The following is a 16,359-nucleotide window of genomic DNA, read 5'->3' as shown; positions in this document are numbered from 1 at the left end:
GGTTATACCTCGTTGGTATTCTTCCGTAAGCAATCTCGTGTTCGGATCCAAATGAGGTCGATCGATCCAAGAACGAAAATAATTTGAAGAAGCATATTTTTTATGAATCAAATTCGTGGGTAAATAGAGTAAGAGGGAGGATGAAGATATGAAGTGAATGAAGAGGAAGAAGAGTGCTTGTATTTATAGTTTAAATCCTGCCGACAGACCGAGGAAATTCCGACGCCAACGGCTAGTTCGTCGGAATTTCCTCGGAATTTTGTAAAATCCCCCAACGGCTCTCCAACGGCTATAATATTTCCTCGGAATTCACCGGTTTTTTCCGAGGAACACATGTTTCCTCGGAATTTCCTCGGAATATTCCGACGGATTGATATTTCCTCGGAATTCCGTCGGTATATTCCGAGGAAATTCTGAGGAAACCAAATTTTGTGTTTCCTCGGAATTTCCTCGGAAATTCCTCGGGATATTCCGAGGATTTTATTTTCCGTCGGAATGTCCGTTAGAATATCGCTGTTTTCTTGTAGTGATTGCTTGTTACTAACCGTTGTGATTAAACAAAAATCAAAAAGGAATAAAGCAAAAACATTTAAAAAATAAATATTTTAGAATTTGAATATTGATCATATGAATGAATATTTTACTACTCTTATATCCGTATTTATGTTATCTTAAAATCTGATGTTCTTTTCCTTTTAAAAACATCCATAATACTATGACATTTTATTGGTGCACTACAACTAAATAATCCACCAATCAAACTTTCACCGCCATAATAAAATTCATTATGATATTTATTACTTGTTAAAACTTGTATGAGTCGATATTAAAAGAGTGTCCATGATATAAAATTTTCACAAAGCATGTCATTTATTAACTATATGATGATCAGAACATGGCTGAAAAAATACGGATCTCTGAAGTTGGGAACAAGCAAAACCCCAACCTAGTGGATACAAGGGCTATTTTTATTTCCACTAATTTCAATATGTGAAGTTGTTAATGTATAATCCAAGGAGTAGAAATTTTCTTCGATTATCTCATAACGACTTACAAATTTTAGGTCAAAGTTTTCATTAACACAACTTGACATTGACAAGTTTTGAACCCTCTCTTTTCGCCAGAAGCTTCCAAACAAAAACTCACCATTCTTTGAAAACTCCTGTAAAGCCTCTTCAACTTCTTCAATACATCCAAAGCCCTCCATCTCTATACTCAGAGTCTCTTTTCTCCATTCCCAATCGACCCCGGTGTTTCCTCGACATTCATAATCGAGCCCCATTCTTTTTGTTCTTCCGTTTATGCCCCATTTTGTGTAACATTTTCTTGTGTTCTTGATCAGTTTTTGAGGAATCCCAAGGAAGATGAAGATCACGATTTGGAGAACAAGACAGTTGCAGCAACATGATACAACGACGCAGTCAGCAGCAAATGTGTTAAGATCTTCCATTGAATTTTGAATGAAATTGAGTCAGTTAAGAAATACAAAGGCAAAAGAAGAAATTAAAGAGCAATCTAAATCCTAACATATTTTGGGAAATTTGGTTTCAACAAACTCCTTTGTTCTTTGCTTCTATAAGGGAAGACATTGGGAAAGGGATAATCTACGAAGCAAAAATATAATAAATGAACGTATATAGAGTATTATTTTGGATAATATAATGTGTGAACAGAATTTATGGGATTACGATAATCTTGCCTAATTTTCCTTGAATAACACTCTATATTAATGTAGCCATTCGATCAAGATATTCTTTTTGGTAGGGTATGGATGAAGAAAATGGTTTTTGATTAAATTATGAAAACATTTCTAATTTCAGCTAACAAGTACCATGTTATGTACACATTAAAATCGACTAGTTATTGAATCTGCAGTGATCATGCGATTACAAATCTTTCTGGAAAATAGCGATTATAGTGATATATGGAAGTAAAATATAAATTAAGTTCATGTGAACTAAAAGATATGACGTAATTCAAAGCTCTTTTGTGAAAAGCTGTCCCTTATGTACACGCTAAGTATCTTTCTTTATTAAACACCAAAGCAAAGGTTACGTGAATCCGAACATCAAGATAGAATGGTACATTGATACGTTTGGCAAATAGATGCATTGATAGTTTTTAATAAGACCATGCATAAGTCATCACCAGATAAAAGTTAAAACTATCGTTTGGCCAAGACTAAAAACTGATAATAACAAATAAAAACATGGTTAAGTAGAAACATAAGCATTGGTAAAACAATATTTATAGACTTTACGAATGTTTACATGAATGTTATTAACGAACAAAGTAAACCTAGCTTTATTATTCATCGGATTCAGTATCAACAAGTTTTCCTTTCATATATACCCATTAGAATACTAAATTGTAAAAAACGTTTTTCTTTTACATTGGATATGAAACATACGTGGCCAAATTTATCCAACTTCAGCCATGCTTTTCGTCTTAGAAACGTTTCTTTTGCCAAGATTAGCAAGTCATGCTTCCACAACTGATTCTTATCTATTTCGTCAATCTTAACAAGCTCATCAAATTTTAATGAAGTAGTATATGATGATCAGAAATGATATGTCAAGGTTCTTTACTATCGTTTTCATTTGTCTTGCATTAAATTGGATATGTATAAAAATCTTATTCAACTTGCATCAAGATGATTTCAATGTATTTACATATACATGTTCAAGTTAAAAAAAATCAATCAATATTCTAACAAATAAAATGGTATACGTACTAATCTTCAACAATGACTACCATTGACAGAAAAAACAATAATAACAATTAATTATGCTGATGCCTAATAAATAACGTTATATAGTGGTCCAAAAACCTGAGGGCCGACCATGTCCGATAAACTACAGACCGACCGTGACTGGCTTACTTTCCATGCATCTGTTTTTTAGCGATTAAAAATTAAAGCAAATTCATGCAAGAATTCAAGCCCATGCCAAGCCTAATCCAATCTGCACAGCCCTAGCGAGGATGATGAATCAAAAGACGGAAGTGTCGAACAAAATTCATGAATGAGATGGAGCTGTAAGGCCCGCAAAAGCTTATCATCACACAATAATAACCCACCAGATATGAGATATAGATATAGCCATTACTCCCTAATAAAGTTATAGATGTTGAAGTAAGCTTGAAGAAAGCTTGAGCGTCAAGCTATCCTAATCATAAGTAGTTTAGGATCTTTATGAGATAAGGATCAAAGTGTATTTAGGAGTTATCTACTTACAAGTGTTTCTTTTTAGGATTAGGATATCTAAAGTCTTATATAAACACAATGTCATGAGATGATATTAGTGTGAGTTGTGTGATTGAGTGTTTGTGGTTTTGAGTGAGTTTCCAAAAGAGATTAATAAGAAGAGTTAGTTCTTGTTATTCATTGAGTTCATACACACACCAAACGAGTTTAAACAACATTGTGGTATCAGAGCTTACGGTACCAATATGACGGATCTTACGGTGGCGATAACGACTTCGACGAAGGAGGGAGGAGTCTCTTCCATTAAGTGCCCTATACTAAACGCAACAAACTATACAGTGTGGGCCATGAGAATGAGAATTCTCCTTAGGGTTCATAAGGTCTGGGAAATTGTTGAGACCGAAGCAAGGGACGATGCCAAGAATGATATGGCTATGGTGCTTCTGTTTCAATCAATACCCGAGACTCTTATCCTACAGGTAGGCGAGCTAAGCACGGCAAAGAAAGTATGAGACGCAATCAAAGCAAGAAACGTCGGAGCAGAGAGAGTAAAGGAAGCTCGATTGCAGACTCTAATGGCGGAGTTTGATCATCTCAAGATGAAGGATACAGAGATGATTGATAATTTCGTTGGAAAGCTTTCTGAGATATCATCAAAGTCATCTAGCCTGGGTGAAGAGATCGAAGAAACCAAACTTGTTAAGAAATTTCTAAAGTGTCTTCCCCGGAGAAAATACATTCATGTAGTGGCGGCTTTGGAGCAGGTACTGGATCTAAAAACAACCAGTTTTGAGGACATTGTAGGACGTCTCAAAGCATATGAGGAGCGTGTTGCAGAGGAAGAAGAAGTTCCAGAAGAACATGGCAAGTTGATGTATGCAAACAGCGACACACAATCAAATCGCGGTGGTTTCAATGGAGACAATCGGTACAGAGGCCGTGGAGGAAGATATCAAAACAGGGGACGAGGTCGCGGGAGATACTACACTCCGCGTGACGCATCACGCGTCACCTGTTACCGCTGTGACAAGTTGGGCCATTACGTGATGGATTGTCCTGACCTCAAACTGAAGCTTCAGGAGGCACAAGAAGTGGAGAAAGATGATACTCAAGAGGCTGATGAGCTTATGCTTCATGAGGTTGTTTATTTGAATGAAGAAAAGGCGCTTCCAAGCAAGTACGAAGTAGGTAATGACGAAGATAACATCTGGTACCTCGACAACGGAGCTAGAAATCATATGAGTGGTGATAGGAGATATTTTTCGAGCATTGATGAGACCATTACTGGAAAAGTCAGATTTGGCGACGACTCTCGCATTGATATCAAAGGAAAGGGGTCTATCGAGTTCTTGGACAGAAACGGAGAACCACGAAAGATTCTAGACATTTACTATATACCAGATCTAAAGAGTAATATTATATCTTTAGGACAGGCTACAGAGTCGGGTTGCGACATAAGAATGAAGGATGAATATCTCATAATGTATGATCGTGAGGGAAAGCTGATTGCTAAGGCTGCTAGGTCGAAAAATCGCCTGTACAAAGTTCGAATGAAGATAAAGAAGACAATGAGTTTACTCACAACTGAAACAAGTAGTTTTCTGCGCTGGCATTCAAGGTTAGGACATATCAATTTGGAGACAATGTGATCAATGGTTCAATGAAGGCTGGTTGTTGGTGTTCCACAAATCAATATCGAGAAGAATGTAAGCGGTTCTTGCTTACTTGGCAAACAAGCCAGACAATCCTTCCCGCAAACAACAACCTACAGAGCTGAGAAGCTGCTTGAGCTTATACATGGTGACTTATGTGGTCCCATAACACCAACCACAAGTGCTGGAAACAGGTATATCTTCGTCCTAATTGATGATCATTCAAGATATATGTGGACTATTCTACTTAAAGAGAAGAGCGAGGCGTTTAGTAAGTTCAAAGTCTTTAAGAAACGAGTAGAGCAGGAGACAAAAGCAAAGATACAAACCCTAAGAACGGATAGGGGAGGAGAGTTTTTATCAAACGAATTCCATGAGTACTGCGAAGAATCAGGTATCAGGAGGCATCTTACAGCACCCTATAGCCCTCAACAGAATGGTGTCGTCGAGAGACGCAACAGGACGTTGTTAGAGATGACCAAAAGCTGCTTGAAGCACATGAATGTCCCAAACTACTTGTGGGGAGAAGGAATCAGACACTCCACCTATTTGTTGAACAGAATAGCTACGAGGGCATTAAAGGATGTTACTCCGTATCAGGCTTTCCGAGGAAAGAAGCCAAATATTGCTCATCTGCGAACCTTTGGATGCATCTGTTATGCAAAGATAGAATCGAAGCTGTTAAAGAAACTCGATGACAGATCACGACTATTAGTTCATCTTGGCACAGAACCAGGATCAAAGGCATATCGATTACTTGATCCTCAAGCTAAGCGAATAGTTGTCAGCCGAGATGTTGTATTTGATGAAACGAAGGGATGGAATTGGAAGTAAGCTGACGCAGAAGATAGCCAAGTACGTGATTTCAAAGTTGTTGTAGGAGCTTTCGGAAATTATGGCATTGAGGGAGAAGAAACATAGCAAAGTAAGGTCGAGTTGGTGAAACCTAGCTCTAATGAAAATATTGAAACAGAGGAGAGTGATACAACCGATGAAGATGAAGAAGAGATGACACAAGACGGTGATCCACCGGGGCTAAGGCGTTCAGAGAGACAAAGATTAAGACCAAAATATCTGGAAGACTATGTGTTGGTAGCCGAGTATGAAGGAGACAAGCTACTGCTAACCCTAAACGATGAACCAAGCAGCTTCGAGCAGGCAAAAGAGCTTAAAGAATGGATTCTCGCGTGTGAAGATGAGATAAAGTCGATCACTAAACTAGACTATTGGAGTCTAGTTGAGCTGCCACAGGGAGCGAGCCGATAGGCTTAAAATGGGTGTTCAAAATTAAGCGAAACGCAGATGGCAGTATTCACAAATACAAAGCTCGTTTGGTCGCAAAAGGATATGTGCAGAAACATGGGATAGACTATGAAGAAGTGTTTGCTCCTGTGGCTCGAATCGAAACCATGCGGCTACTAATCAACCTTGCAGCTTCTCATGGATGGGAAATTCATCATCTCGATGTCAAAACTGCGTTTCTGCATGGAGACTTAAAAAAAACAGTATATTTTACACAACCAAAAGGATTTGAGGTTAAAGGAAGTGAGAGGAAGGTTTATCTACTGAGAAAGGCATTATATGGCCTTAAGCAAGCACCTCGAGCTTGGAACTACAAGCTAAACAAAATCTTGTTAGGTTTTCGGTTCGAGAGATGCTTGAAGGAACCTTCTGTGTATCGAAGGTCAGTGAGCGGAGATCTTCTAGTGGTTGCTGTGTATGTTGACGATTTGTTTGTGACAGGAACAAGTCTGAAACAGATTAAAGAGTTTAAGGCTGAGATGGCGATGAAGTTCGAGATGAGTGATCTAGGCAGGCTTACTTACTATCTGGGGATTGAAGTGAATCAACATGCAGAGGGTATCTCTTTGTGTCAGAACCGGTATGCTCTGAAGATACTAGAGGAAGCCGGGATGAGCTCTTGCAATTCAGTTCAAACGCCAATGGAGATGGGGCTCAAGCTAGCCAAGTCTGAAAAGGAAAGAGATATCGATGCAACTAACTATAGAAAGATTATTGGATGTTTCCGTTCTCTACTCCATACTAGACCGGACTTGTCATATTGCATTGGGGTATTAAGCTGGTATATGGCAAACCCGAAGGAATCGCATGGCATAGCAATAAAACAGTGTCTACGGTACTTGCAAGGTACTACTACGCTTGGTCTAAACTTCGGGAGGTCAAAGGATGAAGAGATGAAGCTAGTTGGCTACAGCGACAGTTCTTATAATACAGATCCTGATGATGGAAGGAGTGTAACGGGACATATATTTTATCTTGGCCAGAGTCCTATCACCTGGTGTTCTCAAAAACAAGAGACAGTTGCGCTATCATCATGTGAAGCTGAGTTCATGGCAGCGACAGAGGCAGCAAGACAAGCGATCTGGTTGCAAGATCTCCTTGGAGAGATCACGGGAGCTCTATTCAAAAGGACCACCATACGCATCGACAATCGATCGACTATTGCACTTTCAAAAAATCCGGTGTTTCATGGGCGCAGCAAACATATACATTCAAGGTATCATTTTATCAGAGAATGTGTTGAGAAAGAGTTACTAGAAGTTGAGCATGTACCGGGGAGTGAGCAAAAGGCAGATGTTCTAACTAAAGCATCGGGAAGAGTCAAGTATAAAGAGATGAGAGATCTCATAGGCATTCAAGACTTGAAAGATATGAAGTTCAAGCTTAAGGAGAAGACTGTTGAAGTAAGCTTGAAGAAAGCTTGAGCGTCAAGCTATCCTAATCCTAAGTAGTTTAGGATCTTTATGAGATAAGGATCAAAGTGTATTTAGGAGTTATCTACTTATAAGTGTTTCCTTTTAGGATTAGGATATCTAAAGTCTTATATAAACACAATGTCATTTGATGATATTAGTGTGAGTTGTGTGATTGAGTGCTTGTGGTTTTGAGTGAGTTTCCACAAGAGATTAATAAGAAGAATTAGTTCTTGTTATTCATTGAGTTCATACACACACCAAACGAGTTTAAACAACAATAGATCCTCTCAATGCATTTAAACAGTGATTAGAAAAATGTAATGATGTTTATATCTCATATATCCAACCAATAACTAATGCAATCACAAACGCTGCAGAGAATACAGCAGCAAACCAACATAGGAAAGCACATAAGATTCAATACTAACGAGTGAACTACATTTTTCTCATCACTGTTTACATGCATTAAGAGTTACAGCATCTATATCTTTATCAGGGAGTAATTGCTATATCTATATCTCATATCTGGTGGGTTATTATTGTGCGATGATAAGCTTTTGCTGGCCTTGAAGCTCCAAATCATCTTCATGATGTTTGTTCGACCCTTGAAATTTCAGAATGTTTATACTGAACCCGTCTTTGGAATCATCATCATCGCTACGGCTATGAAGATTGTATTAGGCTTAACATGGGCCTAGGCTGGAAATTTTCGCTATATTGCTTTAGTTTGGACCACTATACAACATTATTCCTAGGCATCAGCCTATAATAATGTAGTTCAATCGTAAGAATGAATCTTTAAAGCAAAATCGTTGTTAGAAAGTGTGCAAACATAAAAACTTGAAGAACTGTTTTAAAGTGGTAAAGAGACAGAATTATGTTTTTAAAAACATTTTTTTTTATTTTGTTTTCTATCATTTCATTTCATACCAAAAAAAAAGATTGATCACACGCTCTACCACCTAACTTTACGAAAAGAAAAAAAAACGACCAGAGTGGCTATACCCAGGGACTTAACAATAATGCCCTCAAAAAAAGACTTAACCAAGAACCCAAAAGAGTAGATGAAGAACTACTAGCGAGCTTCATGTTCAGAGATAGTGGGTCTAACCGCAATTGCACAATCTACTTGATATAATGGCTTGAGTAGGTCTGCACAAGTTGGTGTGCAACCGAGCATTTTCTCTCTTTCCAAACCATATAAACAACAGCTTTAAAGATCAGCTTAATGATTGGAGACTATTAGTGTCTGTAGTAGGGGGTTTTAACCACCTCAAACATTCTTCAAATAAGATAGGAGGCGACAGATGGAGACAGATGTTGCCTAGACTCATCAGATCCTGAACACAAGAGACAGTTCAAATATACATCAGCTCCCCAACCCAGCATTCTATCGCGCGTTGATAGTCTGTTCCATAATATTTAGATTCATATACCGAGGACAAGGTGATGAATATAAGCTCATGTCTGAATATTTCAATAGCTTATACACAAGTAAAAAGAATATTAGATTTCTAGTAGATAAAGCTTCTGTGACGCAAGCAGTATCAATGAAAGTTCACAAAGGCTAATCAACCTTCACATGTATTGAATTAAAGTGACCAATAAAATACATTAGAACTCTAAGGTTACCAGTTTACAAAATGAGACTTTGGTTAAAACCGGTTAAGTTGTGTACACTCATAATCACATCTCTTTATCATTTCAAATCACAAAACTTGGAGTCCGATGCGTCGATATATATATATATATTCAACAAAACAAAATGATAAAATCATTAGAGAAAACAAAATTTAAAGCCTTTATTACTAAGATTTGTATCGGATCACTCAAACAGTTCAATTGTTACCTTCAATCTCCATCAGCATCATCAATTCATCATGAATCTCTTTGATGATGATGAAGATGATGATGTCCGAATATCCATTTCCATCCTTTGAAACTTCTTCGACTCTTACTCACCTCTCTATCCTTCTTTGTTAACCGGCAAGACCCTCCTCCTCCATGCTCCAAAACGCCGTCGTTCACCACTACATCTCCTCCTCCAGAGGAATCAAACTTGAGATCTATAAAACCAGGCTCTTCTCCTCCGGTAAAGTAACTCTCTTTCATCGACAAAACCCTTCTCGTGAAACTCATCGCCGACGAGTCACTCTTCCTTGGCGGCGCTTCGTAATTGCTCCTACGTGGATGATTATTGATACTCTGTTTATACTCTGTTTCGCTGAAGTTACTCTTCCTGGGATACTCTGTTTCACTGAAGTTACTCTTCCTCGCCTCGAAACAGCTCCTCCGAGGCGGCTCCGGTTCACTGAAATTACTCCTCCGGTGCTCCGTCGTCTCGCTGAAGTTACTCTTCCTCCCTTCGAAGTTACTCCTCCGATGCTCTGTTATCGTCGCATCGAAAACCCCTAAACCGCCGTTGACGCTGGAGCTTCTCGCGGCGGAGAACGAGCTCCTCGCGCCGGAGTAAGACGATACGTCTTCTTCCGACCCGATAAGGTACCCGTTTCCTCCTCGGAAGCTACAGAGCGATCTCGATCTCGAAACACTCTGTTTCAAAACCCAAGAATCGTTGTCGTTGTTGTTCTTCTCATCGAAAGCTCTGTCCTTTCTCGGATTAATCCTCCTGAAGAACCTCCCGAGTCTCGAGAATCTATGATGATGCTTCGTCTTGTTAATCTCAACGCAGCTGCTACTACTCCTCTTGAACACCACAACTTCCTCTGTTCTCTTCGGCTTCCTCTGTTTCGTCGCCTCTTCGTCGATGAGAGAAGCGATCCGGAGGACTTTCTCGGCGTCTACGGCGGCGTTTGAGGTTCGGTTAGAAGAGATATCTGAGCAAGAGCAAGAAGAGAGTCTCTGTTCGCCGCATCCTGAGCATACGAGGTTAACTAAACGGTCGTTCAGACAGTACGGACATATTCCGACAGTGGAAACCGATGGATGTTTCCCACAAGAGAGCTCCGACGGTGAGCTGTAGTGAAGCGAGACGTCGTCGTTTCTTCTCTCCATTGCTGTTCTCTTTCCTCTGTCTTTCATTTAGGGCAAGATATAGAAACAGAACATAAAGCAAAAGAGACAAAACAAAAGGCGAAGATCCAGAGAAGTGAAGATGACGACGATCGGATCTTTAGATTAGAGTTTCTTTAGACTTTTTCTTTTTGTTTTTTCTCGGATTTTGATGAGAGACTGAGAGGTTTTGAAAGTGTAACGACGCTTAGCTATAGGCTTGTTTGCTTTAGCTTTACGTTTTCTTTTTTTTTTTTGCTGGGTCTTTTTATTTTTTTTCCCTCTTTTCAAATGTCCCACAATTTTGTTTTTCAAATTAAATTTCATCCTTAGAACATGATTACTGGGATTCTTGGACTGAGGTTCTTAGCGGAATATAAGAACCTGTCTCTTAACTTTTAACTAAAAAAATTAAGAACCGGCTCTTAAAACTCTTATTTAAGAATCAGTTCTTAGTTTTTTTAGTTAAAAGTTAAGACACGGGTTCTTATATTCCGCTAAGAACCACACCCTAAGAACCTCCAATAATCATGGTCTTAATGGATGTTTATTATTATTTTATCTTAATTATTTCCATTATTATTGATATCATATCCTCAAATTTGGGCAAAGTTTACGGGTTCTTTATTACTTTTAGTGTAAAAATATAATAAAACATTTATTTTAATCACTCTTGTTGTTAATTAGCATGGGAATTATGAACTACTAAACGCAATTAGGGAAATTAAACGAATAATTAATTGCTAAAAAGTTAGGGAATTGTTTTAAAAAAAAAGTTAGGGAAATAAAGGAAAAAGAGAAAGGGTATGATCAAGAAAGCACCTTAGGGTTGTTTTTTACTTTCGTTTTGTTTTTTGAATTTGGTAGAGCCAAGGAAAATTCTAAAAACCAAACTGAAATTTAATTTTATGCCATAGTATTAGTTTATTGTACTAAGTTTTCATGTTCACAAAAACAAATTATACTACCTGTTGTGTCTATATATCTATTTATCTTTCGAATGCATTGTGGCGGCAAGATAATAGATATATCAATACACTCGAGCCCGAGAGAACATGACTTCTTAATTTTTAGAGAGACCATATCTACACGACTACCCCAATAGACCAAACACTATTTGATTACTTGGAACTATTTGATCATGAGAAGATGACATTTCCCATAAATAAGTCGGTTCCAGACATTTTGTATGGCTGATTTGTATACTAACATGCACGTCAGTGTCTTGAACCGCGCCCAAGCATATTTACATAAAAACAGAAACATTATTGCACAAATAAACAGAAAAATCCAAACGATTATAAGATGGAAATATATAAAAAGCCAAAAACTAAAGATGGAGTGATGATAAATACAAGGGAATTAACAAAAACATTGAGTACAAGAGGAATATATACGTGGAGATGAATGAACTCATGTGTCTGCCGTTTGTTCTTAAGTCCGTATTAATTCTCTTGCCAGCTTCTTACATTTTTGTATACATATATCATATATATATATGTATATATATAATTAAACAGATAGAACATCTTCATATCTGTATATTTGCAACTATATGTATGTGATTTTTTGGAATAGTAAGCATCCTTGATTTTAGGGATGAGCATGTCATGGCTAGTAGTTTCCTCTAAACTTACCCCTGATAAAACATTCGAGCCGAAGTTCAAATGATTAATAGCCCACACGACGAATTTTAGATCAAAAGGTTTGAGTAATAGATGTACGTATAATGATTAATTGTGTGCATGCTTTGTCCTTTTCAGTTTGACATTTAATTAAATGTCTTCATTATCTAACATTTGCTAACACTTTTTTCATATTTGCTAACATTATCTATACTTTATTCTATGGATCCAAGAATAAGATCATTATTGGTAACTTGGTAACTTTGAATAAATATTTTCGTAAACATATAAACATGGCTAAATAAAATTCATGTGGTGGTTTAGTAGTAGGCGCACTCCAGGGTGTTTTTTTTTTTCGTCATTAAATACAGACTCATACTGACTCTCTGAACCACTCCGGTAGATATTGATCCATGTGAACGACAAACGACGGTTGTTTCCTGGCACTGCGTGCTAGGCTATCCACTCTTGAATTTTGCGTTCTTGGTACATAGATAATCTCCGAACGTGTGAAAACCTCTTTCAGGGACTTAATATCTTCTTATTTGCAAATGCGGGTCATTCTTCTGGTTCTGAAACCATCTTCACCAACTGAGAACAATCCGTTGCAAATGTAACCTGAAACTGGCGTAAATTTTTCATACATTCCATTGCCCAAAGTAGTGCTTCTATCTCCGCATGTAGAGGGGATAGACAAGCTCGGACATTCCTTGCTCCTAACAACCCATCAAAGCCTTCTAAAGTACTTAGCCAATCTTGCCCAGAGAAAACTTCATTCTCCTTCCAAGAACCATCTGTAAAACACCATCTCTCCGTAATTGATGGGAGAGTCGTAACCTCAGCATGGGACCCTATCCTGGTCTCGGTCAATACATGTGCATCAGCCCAAAGTGTTGACTCTGTTTCTGCCAATTTGAGCGTGTTTCTTGGATCCATGTCCATATTACTGAACATTTTATTGTTCTTTCTTTTCCAAATATACCAAAGTATTCATGCAAATTGATGGTCCTCCATCGGTGGAAAGGCACTCCAGGGTGCTAAGCCACCCGGGTTAGAAAGCATTCTATTACATTTCATCTTATGGCCACACAGATATGGATTTATCTTACGGGCCCATTTGAATATCCGGAATGAAAAATCTATCAAAGGGCTGTACCATCTTTTTGGGGATCAGCTGCACTTCTCCGGTAGGCCTGAGATACCAAAAAAAAAACTCATTATTGGGTTACACGGTAGAATAAATACCAGAGCAATGTCAAAATTTCAAACGGAGGCGTTCCCTAGGAGCAGCTTTGATTCGTTTGTGTTTTGTGTTTCAATTGGAGCTCGAATTCATTAACCTTCCCTTATTTTTATTTTTATTTGTGGATCATTTTGTAATATTAGACCAACGCCAGTGAGAGTCCATATTTGGTGTAGTTTTTTTTTCCATGGAACTCCAAATTATTCCATTACATCAAATTTAGTGTTTTATGAATAGGGTTAAAATTAACTTTGACATAACTCTATTTATCACACTAAATATAAAATAATATTTTTTTTATTTTCAGTTAATTATAGTCACATTAATATTTTTATTTAGTTTAAATTATAGTTAAAGAAACATATCATATTATTTTGTATATTTAATTTTTCACATTTTTAAACATTAAAAATATTTTAATAATACTATAACTAAATAAATATAATAAATTATATGAAATTCTAACAAAATAAAGATAATTTATTATTATGTACTTTCATTTTTAAATGTGCAAAATTTTAATGTCAACTAAAATTTTACATAAATAAATAAATTACTATGTAAATTAACTAAATTATATTTTTAATAAACAGTGAAAACATATAAATTCTAACAACTAAACATAAGATATAAATGTGATAAAAAAGTCATTAATTAGTCAATTACAAATAATGAATATATTAAAATTATTAAGAATAAATAATAATAATATTTAAAATCTTATATTCTATATAGAATTTGGTGTTGTAATTGGAGATAGAAAATTAAATTGAACACCAAAATATCAAATTTGGTGATCCGGTTGAGTTTCCTAAGTGTTAGAAGATTTATGTATCTTTTTCTTATTGTATTCCATACTCTGAGATTTAAAGTTCAACAATTTTTTTAAAAAAAATCAGACTAAAACAATAGTTTGACTTTCACTAAAAGTTAATAAGTACCAATCGTCTATAACCCGAGGCATGGTATGGCCTAACAACATCATTTTGGTTATAAAGTTATATTGTGGTACATTCATCATACAAGTGTCCTGTGTTTATTCTGCTACGAACTGACGAATACCTGAACTCGAAACGTGAAAATTTTGAATGTTATGTCTCTACTGAGTGATCGATTCATAGCCTTTAATGTTTAACGTGACGTGGTGGACTATACAAAATATTTACTCCATTGTCTCTAAATGTTTTGGGTATTTGCATTTTATATTACAAACGCTAATACAAAAAAAAATTGTAGCTAGTAGCCTAGTACTACAAGCTAAAATCCATTATTTTGTACTAACCAGCATTACTCAACATTAAGAAAATCAATGTTGGCAAAAAAGACACTTGAAATAAAATTACTACGCCCTTAGGAAACATATGAAATCTAAAATGAACTAAACTATATAACAATTTCAACTTGGTCAAATTAAAGGCTAAAATAAATATAAAGTATTTTGATAAATTTTTAAAATAGAAGAGAAATGGGTGGGTAAAAAGTAAGATAATGCAAAGTTGGCATGCCCTAGACAGCATGCTTGAACAATAGACATCATTTGGGACATGTCAATGTTATAAGGTAGTTTTGTCTCTTTTAAAATTATTTTTCATCTTTTTAAAAATAAGAATTTTTTTTCTGCGTATCTGTGTTAAAATTAAAAAATGTGTTAATAATCATTGTGCTGTATTGTTCCGTTGTTGATTAATTATATTGTTTGTGTTTCATGATTGGATATTCATTCCAAAAGAGACAAGATCATGCTTTTCTCATTTACCTAATTTTAATTATCTTTTCCACACACTTTACTTTCTAAATTTCCATGTCGGTCTAGTGTGGTTAGTTCTAAACCAGCTGCGAAAACCATCAGTACCGACAAAGTTAGAGGTCCATATAGTATGATTTTTGTGGCATCTTTTCATATGTTTTATTATCATTTATTTATTGTTCCGACAAAGTTAGAGGTCCATACTCTAATACCAGCCTAACCATGTGATAACTAATGATATTTTTTATTATGGAAAGCATATACATGTGATAACTAAGTTGAGCTAGATCCGAATGAGAAATCACCCTAGTGAGTGTTCTATGGTGTTGCTAAAATGCATTGTTGTATACATAGTAAAACTGATGTGGTCAAAAACTTTGTACCAATTTAACTTAATGGTAAACAAAATAGTCGATGTTTGAATAAAAAAAATTTAAACACATAACTAAAACAATATAAGCAAACAGCAATACGATGGCAAAGAATTGTAATCACAAAAACGAAATTCATCAAATAATAATCATATAAAAATCCTGCTTTTTTAGAAACATTGCAAAAAAGGTTCTACATGAATAAACTATTTTGAGCAAACAAGAAAAACAAACAAAATAAAAACATTTTCCAAAAACATTACGATCAATCGTTTAGTTTCAGTACAAAAATATTCAGATTCGTGTTGTGATCTGCATTATCCTACCTGTAAAAAGAGAGAGAAAAATGTTATGAACAGACAGAACAAAGACCTATTAACCAACACTCAAGTTCTTAAGGTACGGAAGAAGAAAGCTAACACCTGAAAAAGCATACCTTAAGATTTGTTTTTCTTTTTAAATGTTTCCTTCAAGCTTCTTTGCGCGTAATCCTGATGAAATAGTGTAAATGAAATCAAGTTTTCGTAAACTATAATTATAAAAAATGGTTAAAAGTAACAGAGATATATTAATTCAAACCTGAAGCAGTAGATTCCAAGTGCAGTAGTGATCTCATGAATGACTGAAGTTGCAAAATGCAAATATAGTGCCATCGTGAATATACAATAACCAAGAAGAACCCAAAACTCATCCACAAGAGGATCCCTACACATAGATTAACACACTCTAAGTATTAAATTAAAGACATCAAACATGGATGAAAAGGAAGGCAAAAGCCGAACTAAGG

General features: G+C 36.2%; 2 protein-coding genes and 1 long non-coding RNA gene across 3 annotated transcripts; all 3 read right to left on the bottom strand.

Annotated features, from left to right (window-relative positions):
* Positions 1–851: 851 nt before the first annotated feature.
* Positions 852–1,660, bottom strand: LOC125581451. The gene has a single exon (XM_048746907.1). It carries the CDS (start codon positions 1,448–1,450, stop codon positions 947–949), a length of 504 nt encoding a protein of 167 aa, XP_048602864.1. The 5' UTR covers positions 1,451–1,660; the 3' UTR covers positions 852–946.
* Positions 1,661–7,858: 6,198 nt separating this feature from the next.
* On the bottom strand, positions 7,859–10,824 carry LOC125581450. Its single transcript, XM_048746906.1, has 2 exons — positions 9,424–10,824; positions 7,859–8,914 (listed from the first exon to the last, which is right to left on the bottom strand). The coding sequence occupies exon 1, from the start codon at positions 10,614–10,616 to the stop codon at positions 9,453–9,455; it is 1,164 nt and encodes a 387-aa protein (XP_048602863.1). The 5' UTR covers positions 10,617–10,824; the 3' UTR covers positions 7,859–8,914; positions 9,424–9,452.
* Positions 10,825–15,706: 4,882 nt separating this feature from the next.
* Positions 15,707–16,293, bottom strand: LOC125581449. Its single transcript, XR_007319058.1, has 3 exons — positions 16,152–16,293; positions 16,009–16,063; positions 15,707–15,898 (listed from the first exon to the last, which is right to left on the bottom strand). It is a non-coding gene; the product is annotated as an uncharacterized LOC125581449 (long non-coding RNA).
* Between the last annotated feature and the right edge of the window lie 66 nt (positions 16,294–16,359).

The sequence above is a fragment of the Brassica napus genome, chromosome C2 (genome assembly GCF_020379485.1).
Source record: "Brassica napus cultivar Da-Ae chromosome C2, Da-Ae, whole genome shotgun sequence".
In the NCBI taxonomy this organism is placed as follows: domain Eukaryota; kingdom Viridiplantae; phylum Streptophyta; class Magnoliopsida; order Brassicales; family Brassicaceae; genus Brassica; species Brassica napus.
The sequence above is the reverse complement of the archived record's forward strand: the minus strand, read 5'-3'. Positions and strand labels throughout refer to the sequence as shown.

What these genes read in the sequence shown, in the direction of transcription:
- LOC125581451 (XM_048746907.1), bottom strand. Translation starts at nt 1,450, where the DNA reads ATGGAAGATCTTAACACATTTGCTGCTGACTGCGTCGTTGTATCATGT.
- LOC125581450 (XM_048746906.1), bottom strand. Translation starts at nt 10,616, where the DNA reads ATGAAAGACAGAGGAAAGAGAACAGCAATGGAGAGAAGAAACGACGAC.